Here is a 27,687-nt window from a genome sequence, read left to right on the forward strand (position 1 = left end):
GTTATGTATACACATTGTTTTTAGCCAGATTAAAACTTTTTGTGGGATTCTATGGTCATCTTGTGGTTTTATTAAAACAGTCACACATTTTTGTGCTGTGCAGGAGTACGAGAGTGGAAATTCTATCTTAACAGCCAAGTCTGGTACATAGACACATTCTGCCCCCTACTGACAATACACCCTCTTAGCACAGTTTACATCTAGCTCAAATAGCTCCTTATAGTTACCAAAATGATAGCTAAGGAGCCAGAAGTGAACACACATGGATAGCTATAAAAACTGTGCTCTCATTATACAACTAAACATGACAAAATACTTGTATAACCCTTGAGCCAGCTCCTTTCTATGTGATCTGAATAGCAATGCAGCTTTTGTTTGCACCTTCAATAACATGGCATACCTGTATACCAAATAACAACAAATATCCACAAATGCCCGTATGTTTGTGTGAAAGAACACAAATCTTATATGAATGTGTCTAGCTATTTGTCTGTGAAACTGACTGCATTTAAGATTGCGAGAAGTATTTACATGGTCTTTTCTCCGTCATGCTCTCATCTAGTATTTTGTCTGTTTTGCAGAATATAAATTTAAGAGGTTCACTGGCCATCAACAGTTTTGTTTGATTCAAATATCAAAGGAAAGGTCTACTTATAAGACTCATACAGGCCCATCTCTATAAATGTGAAACACAGTGACTCGGAGCGAGCCATAAACATTTTCGGCCAATGAAAAGAGGGGTGTAATTTGAATAGCTGTTGAACTGTAATATCAACAATATTCACTTACCTGAGTCACAGATCACGTATGTAATGTGTCTAACAAATCTGTGGACAATAAGTTAATATGGTAATTAATATATAAAAAATAATGTATCAATGAGCCTGAACTTATATATGGTGTAAGACACTTTCAAGTGACAAAAATGGCAAATTCCTAAGTTCACATTAAAAGTGTTAGACATGTAAATCAGGTTTCTAGGCCAAGTATACTTGCATATACAAGGAATTTGGTCTCTGCATTTATCCCATCCGTGAATTAGTGAACACACAGTGAACACACAGTGAGGTGAAGCACACACTAACCCGGAGCAGTGAGCTGCCTTGCTACAGCGGCGCTCGGGGAGCAGTGAGGGGTTAGGTGCCTTGCTCAAGGATTTATACCACCCATTTGGGGGTGAACCCAAACGAATCTGTTAGCAAACTTGAATTTGCTCTGCAAGCTGGTCTGGAAAGGAGGCCATTGATGTCCGTTTCTGAGTCACCAAAAACCCAGGAATGTTTTTTTTTCTTTGGAATTTAGTACAACTGCATTTAAAACCTTTGGTTACAAGAAAGTTGTGTTTGCTGTGCTTCTGAAAGGATTTGGTAAGACTTTAATTCACACATTTAAGTTCAGTTTCACTGCTGGTTATGCCTGAACTTGTTTAATTTTTACTCTGTCAATTGGTCTTACGGTGTAGCTTCCCTGTCAGTAGGCTATGTTAGAAGAAGACGGACTGATAATCTGCTGCGACTACATCTTGAGCAAACAGTTAAAGGCAAAAACACAGCCAAAACGAGAAAGTCTTAGAACAGAAAAAAAAACGATTTTGTTATATGGTTGTTCACTAGACTACTTTGCAGTTACAGAAACAGTTCACATTTCAAGTACATTTATTCGCTGAAATAAACACTAAATCATATGATCCACATAATCAGCAGGTTGCCCGTGTGCGTGGCATGCAAGGTTCTGCGAGACGTTGCTAAGGAGGAGTCGAGCAGTTCTCGCCACTGTCGAGCACACCCACTTTGCGGACGAGCACTTTATCCGTATGAAAAGTACTATTCGTTTGCACTTAGCGAAGTTACAGTTTAGTTACTTTTCGTGGGCGCCGCAAGTGTTCATGGCCCCATAATACTGTGGGGATGACCAGTTTATAGAAGGCTTTATTTTATAAAAGTCACGGTCCTGCTTGGTGTTTAGTATAATTTACTCGCAGACACGGACTTCCCTGCATTTTCACCAGGTGCTTTCGCACGAGGTCTTTGAAGGGAAAATGTCCAGTGGGAAATATGCACCTGTGGCCGAAAAGTAAGTAGGCCTATGCCTAATTCACCTGTCTCATTGAGCGTCTTTGTTATGTCGAGTTAGTGTGAGGGGATATTGCAGTAGCGACATTATGGAATAAGGAAAAAAACATAATCATTGAATGCGTATAAGGAAGCAAATGCTTTCCAAATGTAATTTAGATTTTTGGTGAATGGTCTCATTTCCTTGTCTCTGTCATGTTAGGCTTTAGCAGGGAAACTATTTCCCTTTAGCCAGGTCTGTCAGCAACTTCTTTTTACATCATCCTTCCTCATTGAGTAATCTTCTGTGTTCTGTGCTTGCTTTGTTTTGTGGATTGTAAACAACAAAATGTCCTAAACATACTAGTTGGTTGGACCTTAGTCTGAAACCACTTCTGGTAATAGCCGTGTCCATGTCGTGAAGTGATGTTCTCAGTAAACATTACACCTTGAGCTGTGTACACAAGCAGGTGACATGTCCACGTAACTCAGATGCCTGATTAAATGCCCTATTGGCTGTAAGCAGAAAATCTATACGGTTATATGTCTGTGTATTTTCTTTATCAAGGCAGGGTGAAATGACTAAGCCTAAATGGAATTCTAAACCCCAGTTCCTTTCAGTAGATGCAGACTGCCATCTTTAAATGAAATTGGCTTTCATAATAGCCTATGTGCACATCCACATATGTCACTTGACCACTCTATTTGATTTGATGCATCACAATGTTGGTAAAAGTCAGTATTTAGAAGAGGTAATCTCTGTTGAATTTCCTGTTTTATTTGTGTGTGTGTGTGTGTGTGTGTGTTTGTTTGTTATTGCACATGTGCCAGCTCCTCATCGATGACCCTACAAGGATGTCTGGAGGAGTGTATGGAAGCCCTGGATCTTTTTCTCAACAACCACTTCAGTGAGAGCTTGGAGAAGCTAAGACCACGGTACGGCCATAGTGTCATAACCGTTACCATAGCCACTGGCTTGAAATGATGCTGTGGGTTTTAGCAGATGTGTAGTAGGCTATTGTAGTGGTTGTATTGATGGTATGCTATTATTGTAAAGCTTCATTGTATTTCGGGGCCACACCAAGCGCCACAGTCTAGAAAGGCTCTGATAGTATTATAGGTAGACTCTCTGCCTCCAGGATGTAAGGTATTTGTTGAAGCCTACACCCAGGGTTGCACAGTCAGTGTGCAACGCCCTACATATAAACACACCACACCAAGGTGCGTGTGGCACGATGTAGATGACAAGGTGTGCAGTATGATGAGAGGCTAGAAACTGGGGGGGGGGGGGTCTTATCTTTATAGACCACTCACAGGCCTGCTCACTACTTTGAAGACCCTATTGAACACGGATTGCTTTTTACATTAGCATTTGTGAAATCAATGTCCATGTTCAGAGCTCATCAAGCTGAAGGTGTTGTTGACTATGCAAGCCCATCTCTTTCTCTGGCTCAATCAGTGCCAAGGACAGCATGTACCATGCGCTCATCTATGCCACAGTGTTGGAGATGCAGGCCATGATGACTTTCGAACATGAAGACATTGCAAACGCAGGGAGCACCATGAAATCTGCACAGGAGGTCTGCCAAAGGTGGGCACTCTCACATTCTGATATCCCTCAGTCTGCAGCACTTCCAAAGGGAAGCAATGATGTGAAATATTCTAATAGGATTTTGTCGAGGTCTGCCTCACCTAAATTCTTGAAACTAGCATGTCTAATAAAGGCAGATAATCTACTATGAGTTCTTCCACCACTGTGGGCAGCATATCCCATAGAAAGCTTCAGCTAAGCCATGGCTTTCTTTATAGGCTATTGGAACTTAGCTGTCAGTGTGGAATATTTGCCTGTATTTGCATCAGTTTTGGACAGGAGGCTCGTTACATAGGTCTGCTCTTAAGATACATATCCAATTACACTGGCTAGTGCATACAAAGAACTGGAGGATAATAAATGGCCTAAAATGTTACTGTGTATTCCAGACAGTTTTCCATGTAGGCCAACCATTAATTTACTTTAAATGAGGTGATAAAACAACACAAGCAACCAACACAATTCATGTCCAAGTCTATTACAGCTTACAACTAACAGTTACTTACTAGATTCTCTTCCTCTTTTTTAGTGACTACACAGTGCACACGTTGCTTTTTTTTGTGGTTTTCAGTAACGCATTAGTTTCTTGTGAAATTGCTTTGTTTGTTTAGTGTTTTCATTAAATTATTGTCCAATATGTATTTGCTATTTATTGATTTTGTGACAGGTTTCGTCGAAGGTCTGGCTCACTGGGGAGCAAGTTGTCTGGAGACAGTTTGTCTGAGGGTAAGAAGTCATGTTTGGTGTGGAACTGAGAAGACACCACTCCAATAGGTCCAACCTCACACAATTAATGAACACACAGCAGTAGCAGTCATAGGGCAACTATATGAACAGCCTGTTTGTAGTGCTCTGTTAATGTTCACTGCTCATGCCTGTTTGAATATCTCATGGCCAGGATAACATTCTCCGCCATCACCATTAGCATAGCTGGCACACAATAAAATGACAAGACACTTTTGTGAACAGTACAGTCTAATGGTGTGCAATTATGTTTTATTGTGTGAGAAACTGTGTTTGTGAGTGTGCATGTTGACATATGTTCTGTGTGAGTGTGTGTGTATATGTGTGTTCAAATATGAACGTGTGTTTCCTGTGTATGTTCAGAGGAACTCCATGCGGAGGTGTGCTACGCTGAGTGCCTTTTACAGAGAGCTGCTCTTACATTCCTGCAGGTCAGTCAGTTGGAGCTCATGACACTTTTTTAGACCTCCTCTCTGTGAAACTGGGGTCCCCTTTTTTTTGGGCAACCAGTAGAGTTATGTTAAAAAAAACAGCTTGCATCACCTTACATGTGGACGGAGAGGGGTATTCTTTATCCAACTGTTGTCCTCCTCGGCCTCATTGCTCATGAATGTGTCTTCTGTTGATCTCACAGGACGAGAACATGGTGAACTTTATCAAAGGAGGAATCAAAGTGCGCAACAGCTACCTCATATACAAGTCAGTGTACTTTTTCTGAGTGCTGAAATGATTGGAATGAGGAAGAAGATAAAATGAACCGTCTCTCACTTATGAAAAACAATCTTAGAGTTCATTCATACCTGTAGTTTTCCTCAAGCTGTGATTTAGATAACAGACCTGTATTTCCCCTATTTAGCCATTAGTCATGTAGTGCTTCCATCTTATCTAGACATGCTTTATGCCTGTACAGTTGTTGTATTGTTGTGTGGGTGATCACTTACCTTCTTATCCAGAGAGCTGCACACTTTTGTCCAATCACGTCGCGCTCCCACAGGGCCCAACCACGCCCAGCTAGAAGGAAGCCTGTACTTCGGTATCGGAGCTTTTAATTTGGTATGCCTCAGGGTTATGTGAGCATTTCTCATTAGGTTAAGAGCAACTATGTGTGTTTCTGTTTTTGTGCGTTTGCCTGATTTTTTTATCTCCTTTTTTTCTGCCCTCGCCAGACCCTGTCATTATTTCCTCCACGTATCCTCAAAATCCTAGAGTTTGCTGGCTTCTCGGGTGACAAGGTATCATACTCTCCTCATAAATACTATAACAGGTGCTTACCAGTGATGCTTTATCCACTTGTACATTGTTAATGGTTAACCACAGAGCTGGCTAACTAATTCTGTAATACTGTTTCACTGCATGATATTCAAGGACATATAACTCTCTCCCTGCCCTGAACAACTCCTGTCTGTGACATAAAGGGCATATAGCTCATCTGTGAAACATACAGAGAGAAAGTTGTGTACAATTCAACTGTAAGCATGAATTGCTCTTCTCTTTGCACTGTAGGTGTATGGCTTATCACAGCTCCACCAGGGGGCGCTCTCACACAACCTGCGCTCCATGCTGAGTGCTCTGTTGCTACTCTGCTACTACACATTCCTCTCCTTCATACTGGGTAACCTTTCCCACCTCCTGCTCCTCCTCACTATTGACCACACACTTCACTGCGTAATATGTTTTTTTTTTTTAAATGTAGTTGGTTTAGCATAATCATTTAGGTTTGTTGTAGCCGCACCTGTCAGATATGTGGCAGTGTTTCTGCTTTGCTCTCTGAAACTTAACCCAGATCATGCTGTCCGTCTCAGCCTAGAAGAGCTCTCATCCCACATGCAAAAATCTTTAGCCCGCTCTCGATGGTCCCCCTGGTGTCCATTTGAGCATGCAGCCTGCGCACTGATGTTCCAGTCCATATGCTTTAATTTGTGCGTGATGTGTGCCGCAGGGATAGGGGAGGCGGACGTGGCCGAGGCAGAGAGCCTGCTGAAGCCGTTTCGCCTGCGCTATCCAAGGGTGAGTCACAGTCCTCTGGACGGTCTCTCCAACATGACTCATGACACAGTGCCCTTTCTGATAATTGTCTTTTGAAAAGGCAGTTGTGACTAATTGGAAGATTGGTGGCCCGCAAGTAGGCAAGCCTGTTTTAGCAATTTGGTGTAATGCTGTGTTGGTGAAACACTGTTTTGTTTGTATGGCGTCTACGTCAAGGCCTGCTGTGCCAAGCAGAACACTGCATCAAACATGAGCCAAGAAATGCCTCCTCTGTAATTTCTCCTCTCTCTCCCTCTCTCTTCACAGGGGGCCATTTTTCTCTTCTTTGCGGGCAGAGCAGAGGAGATCAAGGGGAACATTGATGAGGTGCGCAGACAGGGAGACAGCCTGCTGATGAAAAATCACTACAAGGCTTGATAGCTTCTTAGAAACGTATCTGCACCTGATTCTCTCCAGTGAAAAGGGCTCGGTGTGATTTAGAAAATGGAGGCTAGCTCATCTCAGTAATTGGTTGTCATGATTCCTTTGTATTTGCGGCAAATAAGTAGGCACTCTGTTTCTCCGTTTCCTCAGTAGTCTACCAAGCAATTAAATATCATGAGTCATGACTTGTGTGCTTGTGAAAGGTGAATGGGAAAGGCATGTTATGTCTCCTTTTGGCCAGGCGGTGGCACTGTTTGAGGATGGCTGTAAGGCTCAGCAGGCTTGGAAGCAGTTTCACCACATGTGCTACTGGGAGCTGATGTGGTGCTTCACCTACAAACGCTTGTGGAAGATGGCTTACTTCTATGCAGACCTCCTGAGTCAGGAAAGCCGATGGTCCAAGGTAAACAAACACACATACACATTACACACACACACACACACACACACACACACACACACACTCCATTGCCTTAATATCCTGGAAAGGATTTGAGGATAATGTTACTTTTCATTAAACATAAACACTTGCACCCAAAAATATATACTTGCTGTTAGACTATAGCATTGTAAATAAATTCAGATTATAACCACAGATTGAAGTCTTAAGTGGCTCCTTATATGGTTTAATTAGGGGATGAATTTGTTATTTTGCCCTTTCAAAGAAATCGAATTAGCTAGCAATTTTAAGTAATAACATTTCACTGCCCTGGAGGCTGCCAAAATATTGAGAGAATTTTGCCAAGTATCACAAAAAATGTCTAAAGTAGCACTTCTGAACTCGCCGTTAGTGTGGAAAGACCATCACCCATTTGTTTCCTTCTCTCCTCTCTCAGGCCATGTACGTGTACATGAAGGCAGCCTGCCTCAGCATGTTGCCTCAGAGTGATGCCAGACCCTTCGGGGAGAACGAGGTGGACCTCTTCAGGTGAAAACCAAAGACTAGAGCAGCCAACGTTTAATCAGTTTCAAGTCCAAGTTCAAGTCCAAATCTGTCTCTCTCATTATGTCTGATTTATTCTGTGTAATTTGCACTCTTCCTCCCTTGTGTGTCTCTCCCCATTTGGACCTGTCTCCCGTAGACAGGTGCCTTCCTTCAAGCAGAAAATAGCAGGCAAGTCTCCACCAACGGAAAAGTTTGCCATTCGCAAAGCTCGCCGCTACAAAGCCAGCTGTCCCATACGGTTGCAAGTGCCAGTTCTGGTAAGAGTCAATCTCTTTCTCTCTCACTCTCGTGTAAACAACCACATGTGCAAACTAAAAGACAGCTCAACAAAGGAACCTGTCTGTTTCTCTGCTGCTTAGGAAATGATGTACATGTGGAATGGCTTTGCAATGATCAGCAAGCGGCCTGAGCTCACTGAGGGCATGATGGAGACTCTCCTGGCGGCAGAGCGCTCTCTACAGGAGGCACCTGGTACTGCACATGTCTGGACTGCCAAGAGGGCATTTATTTAGGGCTCATCATTTTTCACATGTATTTTTTAAGCAGTATAACCAGTACATAGTAATCTCATAGTACTCACATTATGTAGACAACGCAAAAGCAATGTAAGTTGTGCAGCATTCTTTAGGGGTGCTACCATGTGAAAGTAAGCAGTGAATGTATGACAAATATTTTTATTTTATTTTTTCAGCAAATGAATACATATTAGATGACACTAGTCTCATTCAGCTGCTGAAGGGACTTTGCTTTAGGAACCAGGGCAAAATCCAAGCAGCAGAGGAATGTTTCAACACGGTGTACATCAAGTGAGTGGTTGAACTGCTGTTCTGAAGAAATATTGATATTTGCACATGCATTACACTTTGTTGACCTAGACCCAAAAAAATTAACAAATGACAACATACAATTATAAAGGTAATCTATGTGGTTTGTGCTGCTGCAAACAACTAATACAACTAATGTAGAGATAAACTGCACGCATGGTTGGATTAATTTGATTATAAAGTTATCTGTTGTTTGTATCAGGCACACATGGTTGAACTGAATGTTTGTGTGATCTGGTAACTCCATAGTGAGAAGAAGCTGAAGTTTGACCACTACCTGGTTCCCAATGCTTTGCTGGAGCTGGGGCTTCTCTATATTAATCTTGGACGACGAGAGGAGGCAATCAAGATACTGCAAAAGGCAAAGTAGGTCCTCCCAGTTGCTGATTCAAAGTAGCATCTTATTAGACTTGGTGAACCCAGACGAATATGTGAGCACATTTGAATTGCATTGAATTGATTTGCAGATCCATCTGGCCAAACTTCCCATTCAAGCACATTTTTGAATCACTGAAAACCTAGGAACCAATCATAACCACTTATTCAGTATGAGGCGGGCTTTATACAATAATAGGAGTACAGTTAGCAGCGCTGTTGAACATAACTAACCTTGGACATTGGAAGGGAACCGAGGGTCCTCGATCAATTCTCTTCTTGAGAGCCAGGCTAGTATTTTAAACAAATGCTATGCTAACTCACCAAAATGAGCATGGATTTCCATCCTCCTGGCTGATTATTAAGCCTACTGAATTGTTTCACTACAGAATTGAGCCAGTAGTTGTTCACTACAGCTTTGTGACGATCATTATCTTGAGGTTTGATACTTACAACTAATCTTGCTGATCCTAGCACTTACCACCTGACTACAACTGACACTCGACAGTTTAAAAACAGCACTCACTGATGCACTTATTCTTATTGTACTCTACCTTTTTTTAATTTGTCCTAGAATTGAGAGACTTGCTTTAAAAAGCTTAAACTGTTTACCATGTTGTTAGTCGCTTTGGTTAAAAATGCATCAGCCAGATGTAATGTAATATGTCGTCAGGCTTGCACATTTTTTCTCTCGCATAAACCAACATAACAGCGTAGTACCTGTACTGCAAATGTATAGCTGGTAAAATGCCTTCTGTATGACTGATAGTTCTACTGCTTTCCTCTCCACAGACACAACTATAAAGAATATTCCATGGAGTCTCGCACCCACTTCCGCATCCACGCTGCCCTCTCTAAACTAAAAGCTGACACAAATGACAAGGGAGAGACAACTGCACTGTAATACATACATTCTTTGAAAAAGATTTTTGAAAAAGGTTTGTTTGCCTGATATCTGGGTTTAGTGATGATAAGCATGCCCTCCGCAAACAGGAAGGAGGATATACCGTATAGAGAGGAACCTGTTCCACTTTTCAAGGATGGCATTTTTTGTTTTACAGTTACATCCCTGCCAAAGGGACAGCAATTTATTTTTTTTATATTTAAATGTTCCTGAAGAGCAGTGGATGGAAGACTTATGTGAAATTTTAAACTGAAATTTTGTCAAGTCACTTAAACCCATGTTTAAGTCTTAAGTGTCTCGATGTCTTACATTGCATTATGTTTAGTGCAGTTCACTACATGACAAGTAAATTGTAACGTTACTTTAGTATTTTATCACTGCACGAATCAATGTGCACATCTATTTTAACATTGGTGGTCTTTATCTAGAGGTGAACAAGCGGACACGTGTCAGCCAATGTGAAAACAGCAAAGCATTTGCACCAAAGAGTATTACTTCTATACTCTTTGTTTGCACTGGCTTAACTATTTTAAGTGGCCTTGCCATGTTCAATTTGTGCTCCACTCTTCCCTTTTAAGGAAAGAAAACCTTGTAATTGTATAATTTAATTTTAAACCTTAAATTATATTCCACATCCTTATATAATAAAAACATATATTGTACATTGTTTACTGTTATTTATTGGAAAACCAGACCAGTTGCACTGTCACACACAGCTACTGTACACCATGCTGCCCATTCAGCTGAACTGGTAAAACAGGTGGTTAATGTCCAGACACACAAGACTATGTACAACACTGCATGCCTAAGGCCCAGCATTAGGAGGCTGCCGTGCCGGACGCACCCTCCGCCCCAGGAGTGCCCAGGCCTTGCTCCTCCTCACGCTTCCTCCGCTTCAGCAGCTTCCTCTTCTTTTTCTCCTCCTTCTCGATGTCTTTGATCATATCCTGAAACTTGGGGCTGCGCGGGTCCATGGCGTAGCCGAAACGCTCCCTGGCTTCGGCCAGCAGCCGGTCCCGCTTGGCCTTCTCCTCCTTTTTCTTTTCCTTGGCCTCCCGTGTCTCGCGACGCCAGTTGGCCACCATCTGTGGCATCTTGGCCATGTTTGCAGCAATCAGTTTCTCTCTGAGGGATGGACAAAAGGTAAACACGGTACGATCAGATTTAAGATAAAAAAATTAAAAGATTCAAATTTAATACAAACCATCAAAGCTTAATCAAATTTGACAGTGCTTCGGACCACAGCAAAACCCAATTATCTCACAATTGTTTGTATTTGGGTAATTGAGGCCTTGGTCTGAATGAAACATGAAACTTTAGACTGTATAGTAATTGTATCAAACAATTTGAACCTGACTAATAAATCAATAGGCTAGGCCGTACATATTTTGTGTATATTCACACAGACTCAGATTGCATTTTCTGTACCATATCCCTTAAGAGCTTTTCTTTTTCTTGGACATTTTTTTCCTCAGATGTGACTTTTCTTTCATGAATATTATACAACCACAATGTACCACTTACAACACACCTATATCCAACCGGGCTCGCAAATCATTTATTCCTATCAGCATTACACAACCGAATAAGTTAGGGAAAATAGCTTGATCCTTCATGTGTCATAATACTGCAGTTTGGTATAATATTACAATGTCACTGATGACATTGCACCTTACTATTGATGGCCCACTGGTGCTGACGATGCTGCACTTTACTATTTTATAAAGTAGAAATACTTGGTGTTGTGTATTGTTGTTGTGTGGGGGTGAGGGAGGGTTTAGTGCAGCGTTTCTCAAACTGTGGGTCGGAGATATGCCTGGTGGTGCGAACTGACGTGAAAAACAGGAGTTTTTTTATTTAATTTTTTTATCTGTAGCCTAGGCCCAGGTAGCACCCGATGCGCAATGGACGCACTGTGTTATTCATAGGGAAGTGCTCGTGTCAAGGCAGCTTAGTTAGTCCCGACCTGAATGAGATTTTGAACGAGGTTGTGAGTGGTGAATTTCATCAAGACCCGGCCCTTAAAAGCGCGTCTATTCTCCGCACTTTGCGAGGAGATGGGAGCTGACCAAAAGGCTGTACTGTTCCACAGCAAGGCAAGGTGGCTTTCCCGAGGTAAAGTGCTGTCGTGCGTGTTTGAGCTCCGAGTCGCCTCTTCTTGGAGGAAGAGCGCATGTTTGAATCTGCAAGCACGTTCACTAATGAACATTTCTTGACGAAGCTAGCCTATATATTTGGAAAGCTCAATGAGTTAAATCTCCAGTTACAAGGCAAAGACAAGCACCTACCTCACCTAGCAGATAAGATTACGGCATTCACCAAAAAACTTGAGCTATGGGACAGGCGCCTCGATCGCGACAGTATTATGCCTTTGAGAATCTGAGTGAAATCGCTGAAACGTCTGATTCGGGAGCCACTCTTGTGATCCCATGTATTAAACAGTAGGCCTACATCACATCCCTGCAAAGTTTATTTCAAAAATATTTCCCAACCAGCAGTGCTCAGTATGACTGGATTATGGATCCATTTAATGCAGCATGTTGGTATTTCATTGAATATGTTGTACAATGCTGTAAAATATTGGCCTATGCTTTCTAATATGTTGCTGGAAAACAGAAATATGTGTGTTTAATTTACAATGGCACATTATGTATTTATTATTATATCTGCAGCACCAGCTGATTTTAACTCTGCTGAAGAGGATTTAGAACTTGTCATTATTTCAATAAATTTGACAATTTTAAGCTTGACCTACCACTTTCTTAGAGCGACGAGGGACAGGTGGGGCTCGAAAATGCCCCCTTAATCAAAGAATTGATTTAGGAATGAAAGAAAAAGTTTGAGAACCACTGGTTTAGTGGTCCTGTTGTTGTCTGTCTATCTGATGGGCTGTATGGTGCAAGAAGAATGTCCGAAAGGATCAATAAATGTCTATCTATGGAACTAGATGTATCACATAGTGCAGAATGGTGTTGCCATCTGCTACACATAGAAAATGAAGTATATTTTCCATGTTCTCTCCATGACTTACTCCCTATACAGTGTCCCTAAATATTACCCAGGAGTCAGCGGGGCCTCTTACACATGTTTTCAGGGCCAGTGCTTGGTAGGCTTCTGAATATGTGTTTGTGTGTAAATGTAAAAAGTCTGTATACTCTACCCTGCTCCCAAACTTATTTAATATACACATTTTCATGTGCACATACATGCAGTGTTAATAGTGGTCCAAGCAGCTATTGAAAGTGTCGGCTGCAGTGCCCCCTATGTGTATAAAAACATACAAAGACTGTGGCGGCGACTCAGCACGTGAAATTCCGTAAAAGTTTAACTTCTACACCGAGCTATTAACACATGCATGTCATGAGATAGTGAAAATTGTTTAAGTCTCCTTCTGCAGTTTCCTCTGGTAAGACACGTAACAATGTCAAGTTAAAGCCATGTCAGTCACTGTCACTACAGGCTTACACAACGTTAACACTGAACAAGACCAATGTTGATCTTCAAACATTTGACATATTGGTAAGACTGCACAAGTCGTGCAATACATATACACACGGTCGTGTTTTAACGAGGCCGCAAAGTCATCTTTATTGTTGCCCTATATGATTATGTTGTTGCCTTATGATTGAACATTTAGCTGCTATGTATCACCAGGCTAGCTAGCTTAGCAATTGTAGTACCTTGCCGCACGTTTATCTGCCAGTTCCTTATCCTTGGCTGAGACATTCTGCAACATTTCTTCCAGCGACGGATGCCATTGCTTTTCTTCCGCTATAATTTCGTCAAGTTGTTTGGGGCTTGGCCAAAGTGTTGCAGGGTTGATACCAGAGGCCGAGCCGTACCGTCCGAAGAGTTTGCGGTCATACTTAGCGGTTTTCTGCCACACGGGCGTCTTTTCGTTCTGTTTATCCGGAATATACGGTTCATTTAAATTTCGTTTGAAAGGTTTAGCATGGTAGCTGGCAATTTGTTGTAGGACACCACAAGAACAAATCCTCGGAGCAAATGCATTTAAAGAAAAATATATTGCTTCAGTAAATAATGCCGTCCTCCTGCCCAGCACGGAGGCAGCCATCTTTTTTTCTTTCGGTAAGGACCCCACTCTCTGACGTCATGCAGAGATCTGTAGCTGGCAACTTACATGCCTATCTATAATTCGTATGAGTCGCCCCTATGTGAGTCGCCAAATATTGAAACTTGACAGTGAGTAGATTAAATGTCTTTAAATAGAAAGTAACAGTGTGGAAATGTAACCTGAATTAATGTTTTAATATAGGTCTGGGCTGACATGCACACACTTACCACAAGAAACCCTTGGTTAGGCCTAGGACTCCTCACAATTGGGGGGTAGCCTTGCATTAATAATGTGCGTTGCATATAAACCTGACATAAGGTGTGTGTGTGTGTGTGAGTGTGCGAGAGAGAGAGAGAGAGAGAGAGAGAGAGAGAGAGAGAGAGAGAAAGAAAGAAAGAGAGAAAGAGAGAGAAATAATTGATGAACTGACCTTTTTGTCTTTAGCCAATCATGTAATTGTAGCTAAATTGAAAATATGTTCAAATTTAAGTTATCCCAACACTTGTCATGCAGAGGCCAACTAAAGTTGTAGGCCTAGTAAGTATGCCTCCTAACAATATTTTAACAGAATAGCAGTTCTTCTGTTAATGAGACCAGACAAAAATCACTTCATAAGTTATTTGTTTTATAGCCTTCACACATTCATTCATTAATTCACTCACTCATTTACCCATTCAATGAAAACTGCTAGAAACGTTTAGGGAGTGGAAGAGGGTCCGTGTAACGCTTTGCAGTGCTATGTTCTATTTGCAGAATTCACATGAAAAAATATAAAAATAGGCTTAAAAATCCGTTATCCATTCTTTAGGACGGCACAGTAAATGGGATTGTTGCATATTTTGACTTTCAATTGAGCACAGTTACGGTTTTTTGTTGAGAAGTTAAACATTGAAATGATGCGTCAATTTTTTAATTTTCCTTTTTTGAGCTTTTGGTTGGACTGAACCACAAGCACCGGGGGGAGAACAGCATCTAGCTGGGCCAGGCTAGATGGTGGAAGAGAGCGCCGCCTGAAGTTGTGCGTGATTTTGACTCATTACTTTAGAGATTAATAACTAAAACTTCGCCGATTTTGGGAGATGGCAAGTTAAACATAACTTTCAGCCTATGTTAAACATATCTACAGTATATTTGAATACCATGGCCATGCCATACCATAGCAAATACTTCCCCAAAGCAGAAGACGTCAGTCTACAGGCTACCCCAAGCACTGTTTGACGTGGGACATTTTTGCTTATTTAACCTTAAGAGTCTCATTAAAACTAAGAGACTCATTAGGCTAAACGAAGACACAACAGTGAGTATGCCTAATTTATCAGTTTATCCATGTATTAATTTCAACAGCAAATAGCCTACATTGCTATAGGCTACTATGGCTCAAGTCCATTGGATCATGTAGGCAAAGATCCTTGATTACTCCGCTTGAACCCTCTCTGATGTAGGTCTCCAAAGCCTCCCAGAACATGAACATTCTAAACACGTATATCAGGATGCAGCAATGTCTTCTTCTGCATCTGAAGTTCTAATCTCGAGCTGACATTATCAATCGCTTGGCACCTTGATGCAAGCTGAACTGTGTTTGATAGCCCTCCATCTCTACATCCGCTGATAAAATGTGATCACCAACACCGCGCGCCAATATGTATCAGGTCACCCCCCTACGCTTGTGGTTCACCCAAACAAAAACGGTAAAAATGGCAAAAATCCAATATTAACTGAATTTTACTTGTGTTTCCAATCCAGTTTCTGTTTTTTTCTTTATCTTGCGTGACTAATGACACATTTAGAAAATAGCAGCAATTATCTATTTGCTGACCAGTTAAACAAATTTTAAATTGGATTATTGAACACATTTTTATTTTGATCAGATGGATGGAGCAAATAGAACAAAGCACTGCAAAGCGTTACACGGACCGATCACCTTAAACCCCCATAGAAAAAAATCTAAAATTCCAAGCATTTGAAATGTCAATTTCATCATCTCTGTTTAGCAGTGTCATAAGCTTCTTGGACAGAGGATCTATTTTTTTTAAGATCCCCAAGCTGATTGGACCCCCTTCCTCCATGCTGAGATGGCACTGGTTGTTGGTAGATGAGGCCCAACACAAGTACCAACTCTTTAACACCTCCTTTCAGTCATTGTATTGCTTTTTATGTGGGTTGAGGGTGGGAAAGGGGGGCAATTAATTTAAAAACATACATACAATTTGGGAGGGAAAAAAGGCCTCTTTGTTTTAATTTCTCTTTTCCTTCCTCTTTCATCAGAAACCCCCCTCACCCCACCCCCCTCTTCTTACCAACTCCTCTTTTATTTTTTATTTTCTCTTCCAGAAGGAGAGATGGAAACAAATGGAGTGGAGGTTTGGGTTGGGGGGCTGAGGGGGGTGGGGTTGCGCTCTTGAGTGCAGTACTTAGTGAGACAGATGCCACAGCTTTTGTGTGGCACCGAGCGTGCAAAGCCCTCCGTCGTCATTAAAGATGTATGGTTCCCATGGCAGGGGGAGGAGAGGGGGCAAGGGCGGGGGTGGGCATGACATGGGCTTCATTTGGGCATGTTTGGTGCCAAGCAGAGAGCTTTAGGGATCAACTCAACGTCACTCGCTGGCAAATAGGCCTCGTTAGTGCTCCAAATCCGAAGGATGAGGAATGCACAGGTTTATCCATGCTGAGTGGGTGGGACAGACGTAGCAGATAATTCATTAAATAGAGAAGACAGGCAAATGATGTGAGGAGTGGCTGAATGCACTTGCGTGAATATTTCTGAATGACAGAGAAAAAAAAAGAAAAAAGTCAGCATCTAGCTCCGCTATTTAACATGTTTCTGTGATGACCAGGTAAAAAGAGTTGTGCATGCCCATCAACCAAGCTATACCTCCTGTGATTTTTGACATACACCACAGGACTCTGGTTTGACAACCCTGTCAATCCTCATATCAGCTGTTTGTGGATTGAGGTCACCGTGGCTGCCTCTCAGGCGTTCAGATGTGTGGAAAATGTTTTGGCATGCACTTGGCATACAATGGGGCTCGCTGGGGGGGGGGGGGGACACACGTTCGTTAAGGGTGCTGATGGGTAGTGGGGCCGCGCTGCCGCTGCCACACCGCCGTTCATGGTGCCCTATGGAGAGGAGGAGAGCTGGGATTATCTGGGTTGTGCACTGTGGGCTAACCCCATTGAGCGTGCCCAGTGAGCCTATCCATATGGCCGTGTGATCAAATATTTAAACGATTCCACATTTTCTATTAGTTCATGCAATATTAACAGAGAAGTTTGCAAAATGTATGTCCACCCTTCGCATTTTTTTGCTATTTCTCAAATTGTATCAATCCCATCTGCTGTCTGGTTGCTTATATTGCCATAGTATTGAAGGTTCAGACATTACAGCAGACAGCAGTAAATAGTCCAAACTTCCATATCCTAGAGCAGAGTGGATACCTCTTATAAACATAAGAATGATTAATAATGATTTTTCTCAAGACGTATCCACAAACATGATGTTATCAGGATTTGTGCCTTTGATATTTCATATCAGAGCATAGGTCCTCTTTCTTTTCATTCAGATTAATAGACAGACAGACAAGCAGACACACAAACACACACACACACACACAGTGAGAGAGAGAGAGAGAGAGAGAGAGAGAGAGCAAGAGAGAGATGCTAAAACATTTGGCAGCATTTAAAAAGCACAGTCAGCATTTGCAAAAACCTAAACCACGTTATTATAAACAAAAGAATATAGTTTTCCCAAGTCGTAGATAAACAATGGAATGCATTGCTCTGGATTTGGCACCATCCAAGGATTTGGCGGCAAAGCCCCTTCTATTTGCAAGGAGAAAGAACAATAAGGACAAACTCGAATGAATTTGCACCATACACTGGGGCTAAAAATAGCTGTTCTCCTGCATGGGTTAACTGAAAACGATAATATAGTCGAATTCCTTGTAATGTGTGTTTTGGCCCAGTTGTTTATGCTATTGATTTTCTGCACCCGCTGAAATAATTTTACATCCTGTCCTTGCATATGTACAGGGCTCGGTGCATGCAGAGGGCTCCAATTACCCATTCATGAGGAATATTTAATTATGGAGAGGGAGAAAGCTAATTAATGTCAGGCATAAACACATGAGTATTGAACTGGAAGCTGGGAGTTACCGACCAAATGTTCGTATGTCTGCGCTCAACAACTCTCATACAGGGGAACGGCCTCAGAAGTGGACTTGGTCAGGGCACAGGGGGGTGTCCAGACGGCACTGATGCTGACGCTGATGATCGCAGGTGAGGATTCCTCCTTGTTTGCGGTGTTCCCCTGCAGGAGTTCAAATACATTCCCAATTCGGCACCATCTCGTCCAACTGAATCCAACTAATGTTCGGCTTGGAAGGGGCCCAATTTTTGGAACACAGACGTAAGCACGGTTTGGAAAGGGAGGAGGGAGGGGAGGAGAGGAGTGTTCAGCAGGGAGCTACAGAGAGCTTTACCATAATGGATGTACCACATGGAGCTCCAGTTAGTGCTGTGGTGCAGAGGCTCTGTGGGACATTGAGGCAATCAGCTTGCCTCCATTCCAGCAAAGCTATGACTGAGAGGGAGAAAGAGAGAGAGAGAGAGAGAGAGATTGAAATGATTGGGCTTTAAAACATTCATTAGCACTGACCTTATTTTAGGGGTATGCGTGAGTGACCCGTGGGAGCGACTTTTATTTCCGCTCACTTTGTGGAAAAGATGCACTTAATGTGGCCCAGGGGCCTTCAAGCCACTAGACTTGCATTCTAATGACCACTGTAGTTACTTATTTTGAACTACTATCGTGTTTTGAGCTGTTGTTCAAACTGCCTCAACAGGAGTAAGTGCAGTGGTACTGAGCCAAGTTGCATCTTTGCACTTTAGAAAAAAAATGAAGGGACTAGGGTCATGAGAGACTACAATGAGAGAGCTTTTAGTCAGCTGAGGTGGGTTTAATTCATGGATAATTTGCCTAACCCCAGATGTTAAGAAGCATGCTAGCTCGTTTAAAGCATTTTAAAGCACTCAAGCATATTTAAATGGTCTTTATTTGGTTATGTGGGCATACAAGGAAAATTTGATTTGTGGAGACCCTCTGTTTACACCAAGGACCTATTTAAATGATCACACTATACTTCCATTTTTGACAGGCTAGATATCTTTGTTGGTATCCAAGTTGGCATTTCATTGACACTTCCTCTTTCTGTTGAGTCAAGTATACTATCCCACTGTGGCTTGAACATAAGCTTTACTTTATTTCCTGTACTCAAAATGAAAACGCCATCCATTTCAGCACCTACAACCCTACCTCTCTCCCACCACGCTAGAAATCCATTGCCAGTGCTTAACACAATGATGGATACTTCCAGGAGGGGCAAGGGAGGCCCCAGGGCTCTCCTGGCCACTAATTTAAGGACAGATTTATCAAATGCTGAGGCCACACCAGGGCTCCCTGGTTTGATTGGGTGCTGGGGTTTCCATAAAGATGAATGGCCTAATTAGGAGCCTCTGCGTCCGGGCCGTCTTCTGCTGAGCAGGGCCTCTCTCCGAGCCGGTGGAAGTCATCCATCAGGGCGAGACATGGTGGGGTCCAAGAGTGTGTGCAGCGTACGTACTTCTCTGCAGCGTGCCACTTCACAGGCCCTGTCTTTGAGTCTGAGTGGGAAGAGATTAAAAAAAGAGAAAAGAAAACCAGTATCATTCCTCCTCTCATAAAGTGTCCCTCTAATGAAGCCATGATTTGGCTGCTTCGCCCACGCCATGTTAATAAATGATTGGGCATTGCGGCAGCCACCCACGATAGTGTGCGCTAGTTTTTGCACTTAATCGGCGTGTGTTATTTATGCTATGGGGAGTCTGGCTCGTTGCACCATCCAATGAGAGGTACTGCTGCCCCCCAGAAACAATCCCAGTGCCAAAGACCTAAACAGTGTTAATGGTCAATAAATGAAATGAAATGTCATGGCTGTCTGCTGCTTACTGGAGCCCTGAAAATATCCTGTATATCTACTGACATCACTGTACAGTTTAGAGCCATCAGGGAGGCTTATTATACATTATGACTGATTATCAACAGCCAGGGTATAAAGATGTGTGTCTAACCTGAGAGTCTAAATCAAATAGAACCTGGGAGATAAATACAATAAAAAATAATCTAAAAATGTTGCCTGCCATTCTGATTTGTAAAAGAGAAGGTCTGCAGAAACACACAGACACAGACAAACACACACAGAAACACACACACAATACCATAACCTAGTGATATATAGGTGCTGAGTCATCCTATAGACACAAACACACATAAAGCGAATCAACAACAGTGCCCGCCACACCATGCCACACCCTGTCGGGGTATTGTGTAGATAGACGGGGAGCTGAAGAGGGGTGCAGGTGGCACAAAGCTGGCGCAGAAGGCCTGCCATCTCTCCCTCAGCCGCGCCAGCACCATCTGTCATCCATGCGAACATCTGCAAACCCAAGGTGCCCTTGTCACCCAGTGTTACGCCAGCACGTTTGGTGTTTCCATTAGAAGTCTATCCTAATATTTAATTAATTTATTATATTTTTTTGGCTTATGCAAAATACACAATGAACAGTTAATAACAGGTCGATATAGCTGGTTAACAGATATTTTTGATCAATACCAAAGCACACATCAGAGAGAGGGGGGGGGGGGGGATAGAGAGAGGGGATGGGGGATCTCCTGCATTGCTGCTCAGCAAATTCTCCCTTTGTGCCCCAACTGTGTAGGATCAAGTATATAGCCAGACATTTGTGGGAGTTTCACATAAAACAGACCCTATACCCTTTCGTGTTTCATTTTTATGCTTTCCAAATGAAATCCCTCACCATGTGTAAAAACATTTTCTTATTTATATCCATTAAAATATTCATGTATTTTTTATTATATTTTTAATCTGAATTAATGATTATCTCAAACAATTTATATAGGCCACTAGCTAGGCCTACTGTTCAGGTAAAGTTTAAATGATTTGATTACAGCTGATCTAAATGCTACTATTTCACCATGGACAAACTCACAGAGACAGACATATAGTTTATAAAAGTTGTTGTATAACAAAAAAGTATCTCTCTCTCTCTCACACACACACACACACACTACCTGTCTTGTTTGTTTGTCTTCACTCTTTTCAAATTCACCTTTGACCTAATGAGCATAATTAGATAGGAGTTGATGCCAAGAGACCGTGATGAACAGGCCTTGGCTCAGAAATACGACGTGATTATCTATAGGCAACAGGGACTGTGATTCATAATGTATATATTGCATTATATGTTCTGCAGTAATTCTGAGTTGTTACAAATGATTAAAATGACACTGCTGAATGCATTCCATTTTCTGAAGCGTGAGTGGTTCTGCACAAGGCGGTCCATGGGTACAGTTTCAGGCAAAAGTATATGGAACATAAATTTAGAGCCTTTCTCGTTTCCTGTGTTTGGATTACCGTCCCATGACTGACTAAAAAGCTACAGCATGGCTCATGTATTTCCATAGGTAATTTATCGAGAAGTCTTCCTTTGCCAGAGAATCTTAACGCATGAAGTTCATCTTAGGACAGTGAAAAGCAGACGGTGCACTCTAGAAACAGTCCCACTGATCTGTCGTAAAACGTTGCAACAGTTTAGAAATAACTTCAATATATTCTGTCGTCTGGACTAGAATTTACCTCCATTTTGGCTACATTAACTAGTTTGGAATCATATGTTTGTAAACTGGCGGTCAAGAAGTCTATACATTCCTATTCGTTGTTGGATAGGTTTAAGATCCCATTGTCAATTTGTTTAATTTCTTAAGGCATTTTCTCCTCTTTTATCGCTCTTCAGCCAGGTGCCTTTGAAGCATGTGTTTGGACCGGGAAGAAGATGTGATTGGTGGGGAGAGAACAGGAGAGACTTTGGACCGCGTAGGATTGGGGGTGCAGTACGCGCGCAAGAGGAGGGGGAGCCTCGGTGAAACTCAAAGCAGATGGTAGTGCTGGCACCTGTTTCCCCCTAAAATCTGTTTGGAGCTGTTCTCCACATGTATAAAACAGCCAATCCCTTGTTGTGCCAAAGTGAAGAGAAAGAGAGAAAAACACATTTAAAAAAATCTCAGGTTAACCCTTCGTCACCTCGCCTACCCTTCTTCAGTCCCTTACAATAATGGGTGTCCCAAAAGTGGACAAGAATATACAAAACAAGTCTTTCAGGCTCCCCTTGCACCTGCATTTCCTTTCTACGCAATGCAAACAGTGCAGAGCATTCATGTGATGTACTTGCGCTTTGATAGTCTGTCGAGTCTGCCTCTCAACGTCCTTCTAACTATTTCTAAATGGTTGCCAATCTTAGAAAATTACTTCACAGTGTTGAGAGATTCCTTGTTAATTTGTTTAATGTTTAGGCCTATCACATAGTCGTGTGTTTTATAGCGTCTCCAGTAGGCTACAACAGAGAAACATTTGACATAAAGTTAGCAGTTTTCCATGAGCTATCAGATTTAACTTTGTGAGTGAAACCGCGTAGCCCACATAAACTGTTTCTCATACATAGTTGTGTAGGTCCTGTATATTTGGGCTGTACAACTAGGCTACACGAAGTTACAATGTACATCGAATTTAGCGCACTTGTATTATATTGATTCTATTCTATATTGACTCACACGAATCTGTCCACGAAGCAGGCCTATGAAGAGCATGAGATCGAGTAGACTATTCAATTCATCAATGTGGCCAACAGAGGACGTCAGAGCACTCTTTTTTTGTGTGGCCCGTGAATGAGATGCGCTTCATCTAGAGTCGTAAGGTTGAAGCGACGTGCCCCTACTAGATCCTACAGTCTCAAATAGGACTTAGCGCGCACCTGTTAAATAAAAGTAATGGTGCTTTAGCATCACACCCAGAAAGTAGTTCCAAACTGAAGTCGCAGTGCTACATCGCTTACCTCGCAATCTGTAAGCAAACCACAAATTGCTTCCACATTTTTCCACACATAGTAACCCGATGTTTGGGGGCTGTTTGGATCCGGGACAATTTCAAATAAACCCGCAGTTTTACGCTTTCTTCTCTAATGATGCTGGGTGAAAAATACATGGAAAATTAAACTTCTTAGTTCCTCCTTTTAGACTATTTAAAGATCCGCGTGTTGCCTACATGTTGCATTGCCCTGCTGAATTGAATTTGTAAAATGTATCCCAATTATGCAGCCGGATACAACATGGCGTCATCTTTCCACAGTATTTACCCCTAAAGATGTATTAATTGTTCACATCATTTTATGTAAATAACGTCTGTTCATTTCTAGATTCCAGTAAACCTCGGCATTTTTTCAGTAGCCTGTTTGCTCTGTTTTAGGCCTATTCATTCTTACAGCCTATAAGAGATTGGAACAGAACACATATTTTGCTAACAGCAGTCTTATGTTATTTATGCGTCTTCAGAGTGTCTTTCTTGCAAATATTCCAGTAGGGTAGTACTAAGTAAAATATGAGATCCCCAAGAATTGGCTACCTGCATTGAAGTGACACGTACATTCAAGTAGCCTAAAAGTTACACTTCTTAGAGACTGAACCAGGAAGCCAGTATTCAAACACTGTTTTGGTATAGCCATAATATTTATTAGGGGTTTATTTGATGGAGTATGTAATACATTTTACGTGTTTAATTTTGTGGTGGTTGAGTGGGGGTTAGCTATAGGCAACCTTTACATAGATACTCATGTTACGATTGATCAGAATTCAGAGCACCCAACGAATCTTAAAGAAGTTAAAGGTTGAACTAGGTGAGGATGCATTCACATTTTTTTTTTTATCAAACTAGAGTAGACTATCCAAGGCCTGCAGATTCCTTTTCATGAATAAGTAGTCTAAATCTGATGTCAACTCTATGTATGTAAAACAAATCTATGATCTAATACAGTATATCTTTTTATTTCGTTCAGGTATAAAAGTCAAATTTGTATAACAATATACTTGGCCAACTTCATATTTAATATAATATGCCAGTAACAACGTTGACCTTCCTTTAAAAGGTAGGAAGCCTACATATGAACATACCAGAATTAGAAGTCAGTCATGAAACAATTATGTTGCACTACAAAATGATAGGTCCAGATAGATCGAGTGGGTCTTTTCTTTTTGTTGTAAGTGTTAAACCTTTTGCATTAGCTACATTTAACAAGACCCTCAGCAGAATATGATGTCCAGTAATTCACTCCATTCCTTAAAAAAAAATAAAAAATAATTCCAAACTGTCTTACAGATTTACAGTAGTGAAATGTCTACGGCATAGAAGTAAAGCACCAGTTTTAGCTTAAGTGCTCCAAAACTTCCAAACAATTGTATGGACTGCACAGTTCACTGTTTTCTCCTTTTTATTTCCACAGTAGTGGCCATGTTTTAAACTGAAACATTTAGAATTAAACGACACGCAATCTAACAAAATTCTGAGCAATTTATCAGATGGTTTCTTTCTCCACATGAGGCACTGATGACTGTGTTTGATCAAAGGGGAAAAAAAGAGAATGAAATCGTAGTACAATCAGCAATCAGATAGGCTATACTCAATGCCCTTCCACTATTTACAAGATGCTGGCATGGCATTTTGGTTTAGTACATACACTCCGAGACACACATACAGACAGACAGACACACACACACACACACACACACATACACACACACACACACACACACACACACAGACCCCAACAATGATTTTCTTTATGAGGTACCCACCGATGCCATGGTAACCCCCTTGTCCTGGGCAAGACGAGAGCAGCGGTGTGCCAAAAAAATGCCATGGTTACTTTTTTCTTAAACCATGTTGCCCAGAAACCTTTGAAACTTAATAAGTGAAACCAGTGGGTAGACAAAATACGATGGGGGGAGAGAGAAAAGAGAGAGAAAGACAGTGATAGAGAGAGAAGCAGAAAGGAAGAAAGAAAGACACAACAGAACGAAAGAAAATAGAGAGAGAGGAATAGACAGAGAGGGGAAGAAAGATGGATAGGGAGGGGGGCAGAGAGCAAATAAAGTAAGTCAGGAATTTTAGTGTATCCTGTTTCGATGCATAAATTTAGCCCTGTTTTAATGTGAGGGGGTAGGAGAAACAGGGGAGGTCGAGGAGTCAGGGAACAGGAGCGGCATGCCGTTTAAAATGAAACAAAACCAAAAAAAAATGAAACAAGGTTTAACTCCTGAGGATCTCTCCAAACCTGCTCTACCACACACTGAGCAGCCTGTCAGCGAAGACCGCCACTGTTCAATTAGTCAGTTTAGCTCTGTGGTCCTAAAATCCTGCCATAAAGATCACATAGCTGGAAGTGGTCTGGCCACAGAGAGGAACATTGGAGAACAGATTCCCCTCTTTGTGCTCTCACAGTGAATTAATGGCTCTAAATTCCTCTGAATCAAAGCAAAGGGTTTGGGTGTGTGTGTGTGTGTGTGTGTGTGTGTGTGTGTGTGTGTGTGTGTGTGTGTGTGTGTGTGTGTGTGTGCATTTTCAAAGTGTGCTGTGAGTGCTTGCTCATACGGTGCCTGTGTAAAAGTAGGCTATAACTCCATGGGGCAACAGTGGGGGCCAAAGAGGAGCAGTTGTGTCAGTTCTTGTTAACCTTATTTGAGTTGGTGCGCTTCAGAGAAACAAAAAAATGATGCAAAAATGTGTGACAGTGTGTACAAGTCTCTCTCTCTGTGTGTGTGTGTGTGTGTGTGTGTGTGTATGTATGTGTGTGTGTGTGTCTGTGTGTGTGTCTGTGTGTGTGTGTGTGTGTGTGTGTGTGTGTGTGTGTGTGTTTGTCTGTGTGCATGCATGTGCTGGTAGAAAGGGATAGCAGGCTGTCCTCTTGCTAGAGTTCCATACTACCCTGGGGTCATGTAGGCACCGAGCCTGCTCCCTTGGCATGTAAGACCCACAGAGGCCGTGAAGGCTGGGAGAGATTAAAGATGGTGCTGGAACAGAGGATGGGTCGCGGAGGGGAGGGGAGTGGGGGTACACGGGTGTAGGGGTGGGCAGGAGGGGGGAGGCCATGGTCACACAAAAGGGTTCCCGTCTAGCGCGTTTTAATTCCCTTAAACTGCGGAGCGGTGCCAAGTGCGTCTCCTGCAGCAGCAGCCATCGCGCCATAACTAGGCCTATAATTACCCCTGATCTGACACCTTGGGTCCCGGCCGCCGCGCTTTGTCCATCTCCCCACAGAGCAGCGCTCCTCCCGGCCTTTCACAGGGCTCCCTCGGCCGCCTCTCATTCTTGTACATGCGTGTAGAGCGCACGCATGACTGCACCTTTCAGTGCCGTTACAAGCTTTTACACACATGCACACACGCACATGGGCGCACACACACACACACACACACACACACACACACACACACACACACACACACACACACACACACACTCACACACACACACACACACACACACTTGCACCAATAGACAAACAAAAACAAACTCTCTCTCTAAAACACGCACATGTAGATGCTTGAATATTTGCATAGGGACAAAGAAGTGAAAAACATCTAAAGAAATTAGAGCTGTTTCCTTTAGGCATTTAACAAGCTCTAAATTACGTACTCTAAGGCTTGGACCTTCAGTAAATTACTCTGTTCAGGAAATGGCGAAGTAAAATGTCAATATCTAACCATTTTACAAACAAAATTAGATTTAATTTTCAGTGGAATCATATAAAACTTTCAGTTAATCTTAGCCTGAACACTGAATAGAAATAAACTTTATCACCTGGTGCATTATATTATTATATGATATAATGAAGATGCATATATTAATTAACCATGAGCAGCATACTTTCTGAAGAATGTTACATTGAATGAGAGGATTTGAAACAGGAGGTGGAAGACAATTAATGAGCCATTCTCACATCTTTTAATGTGTCCAGAGAGAGAAATTATAAGACCTACTCTACTATGAGGACATAACATGGGGGAAAGTCCATTGTGATACAAAATTCTGTTTGGAGGTGGACATAATACATTATCAAGTTTCTAGCCTCATGCAAAACCTGCATGTAAACCACTTTTTCAAGATGTTCAGATGGTGCAAGTCTCGGTCGTAACTTTTTGTGCGTCGAAACCTGACCTAGCATTTGGGAACTCTTAAAGAATGATTTTCTCTTTGGCTTGAAGGCAGAAAGAACCAAATTGAGTCCAGAACATTCCTGTTCTCCCCATTTTCTCTCTCAATTGGTTTATTGGCTGTCAGTCACTGTCTTGATAATACAGTCGCCTACTGCCAACGACCAGGACTCACTGTGCAGCAAACCTCTCCCTCTCTCGTTCCTGCCGTCTCTGACCAATTTGTTACTTGTGGCTAGAGGTCAGCCTCTCCTAAATCCTAATTTGCGCACTTTTCAGGCAGTAAAAGGGCAGAAATAACACAAAAACATACACAAGCGGCGGCACACCCAGGGCTCAGCGCTGCTTGGCCGCCTCTGGAGTTGGTTTGTCTGTAAGCTTGCATATGGCAGGGTACTTGGACCAACACTGCATGGGCACAGCTGCTTGGACTGAGCTTCTTGGCATTTTTTTGGGTCTGTGTCCTCTCTCCTCTCCTCTCCTCTCCTCTCCTCTCCTCTTCCTCTCTCCCTCTCTCTCTCTGTGCGTTGTGCGTACACATTCACACACACGCATGCTGAGCACATCCCTGTAAAAACACTGCTCCTGATTGGCGCTTGCGCCCTTTGCTTTTCCTCTTTTTTTGTCTCTCTCCTTCTTTATTTATTTCATCGCTTATTTATTTATTTAATTATT

At 42.1% G+C, this 27,687-nt stretch overlaps 2 protein-coding genes across 2 annotated transcripts; one reads left to right on the forward strand and one right to left on the reverse strand.

The window, feature by feature from the left end:
• The first annotated feature begins 1,783 nt into the window (after nt 1–1,783).
• On the forward strand, nt 1,784–10,506 carry LOC143102025 (tetratricopeptide repeat protein 39A). The gene is made up of 18 exons (XM_076265368.1): nt 1,784–2,073; nt 2,883–2,987; nt 3,511–3,642; nt 4,310–4,368; nt 4,750–4,817; nt 5,021–5,085; nt 5,340–5,439; nt 5,553–5,618; nt 5,890–5,998; nt 6,326–6,393; nt 6,679–6,738; nt 7,037–7,198; nt 7,632–7,723; nt 7,878–7,998; nt 8,101–8,212; nt 8,433–8,547; nt 8,815–8,931; nt 9,733–10,506. The coding sequence occupies exons 1-18, from the start codon at nt 2,039–2,041 to the stop codon at nt 9,842–9,844; spliced, it is 1,698 nt and encodes a 565-aa protein (XP_076121483.1). The 5' UTR covers nt 1,784–2,038; the 3' UTR covers nt 9,845–10,506.
• Nucleotides 10,502–13,925, reverse strand: gadd45gip1 (growth arrest and DNA-damage-inducible, gamma interacting protein 1). The gene is made up of 2 exons (XM_076265369.1): nt 13,525–13,925; nt 10,502–10,969 (listed from the first exon to the last, which is right to left on the reverse strand). The coding sequence occupies exons 1-2, from the start codon at nt 13,917–13,919 to the stop codon at nt 10,663–10,665; spliced, it is 702 nt and encodes a 233-aa protein (XP_076121484.1). The 5' UTR covers nt 13,920–13,925; the 3' UTR covers nt 10,502–10,662.
• Nucleotides 13,926–27,687: the final 13,762 nt, after the last annotated feature.

This window comes from Alosa pseudoharengus, unplaced genomic scaffold (assembly GCF_046254945.1).
Source record: "Alosa pseudoharengus isolate Yale_2024_CS ecotype anadromous, Long Island Sound unplaced genomic scaffold, YU_APseudo_1.1 YU_APseudo_1.1_scf_4, whole genome shotgun sequence".
NCBI classification, from domain to species: Eukaryota; Metazoa; Chordata; class Actinopteri; order Clupeiformes; family Clupeidae; genus Alosa; species Alosa pseudoharengus.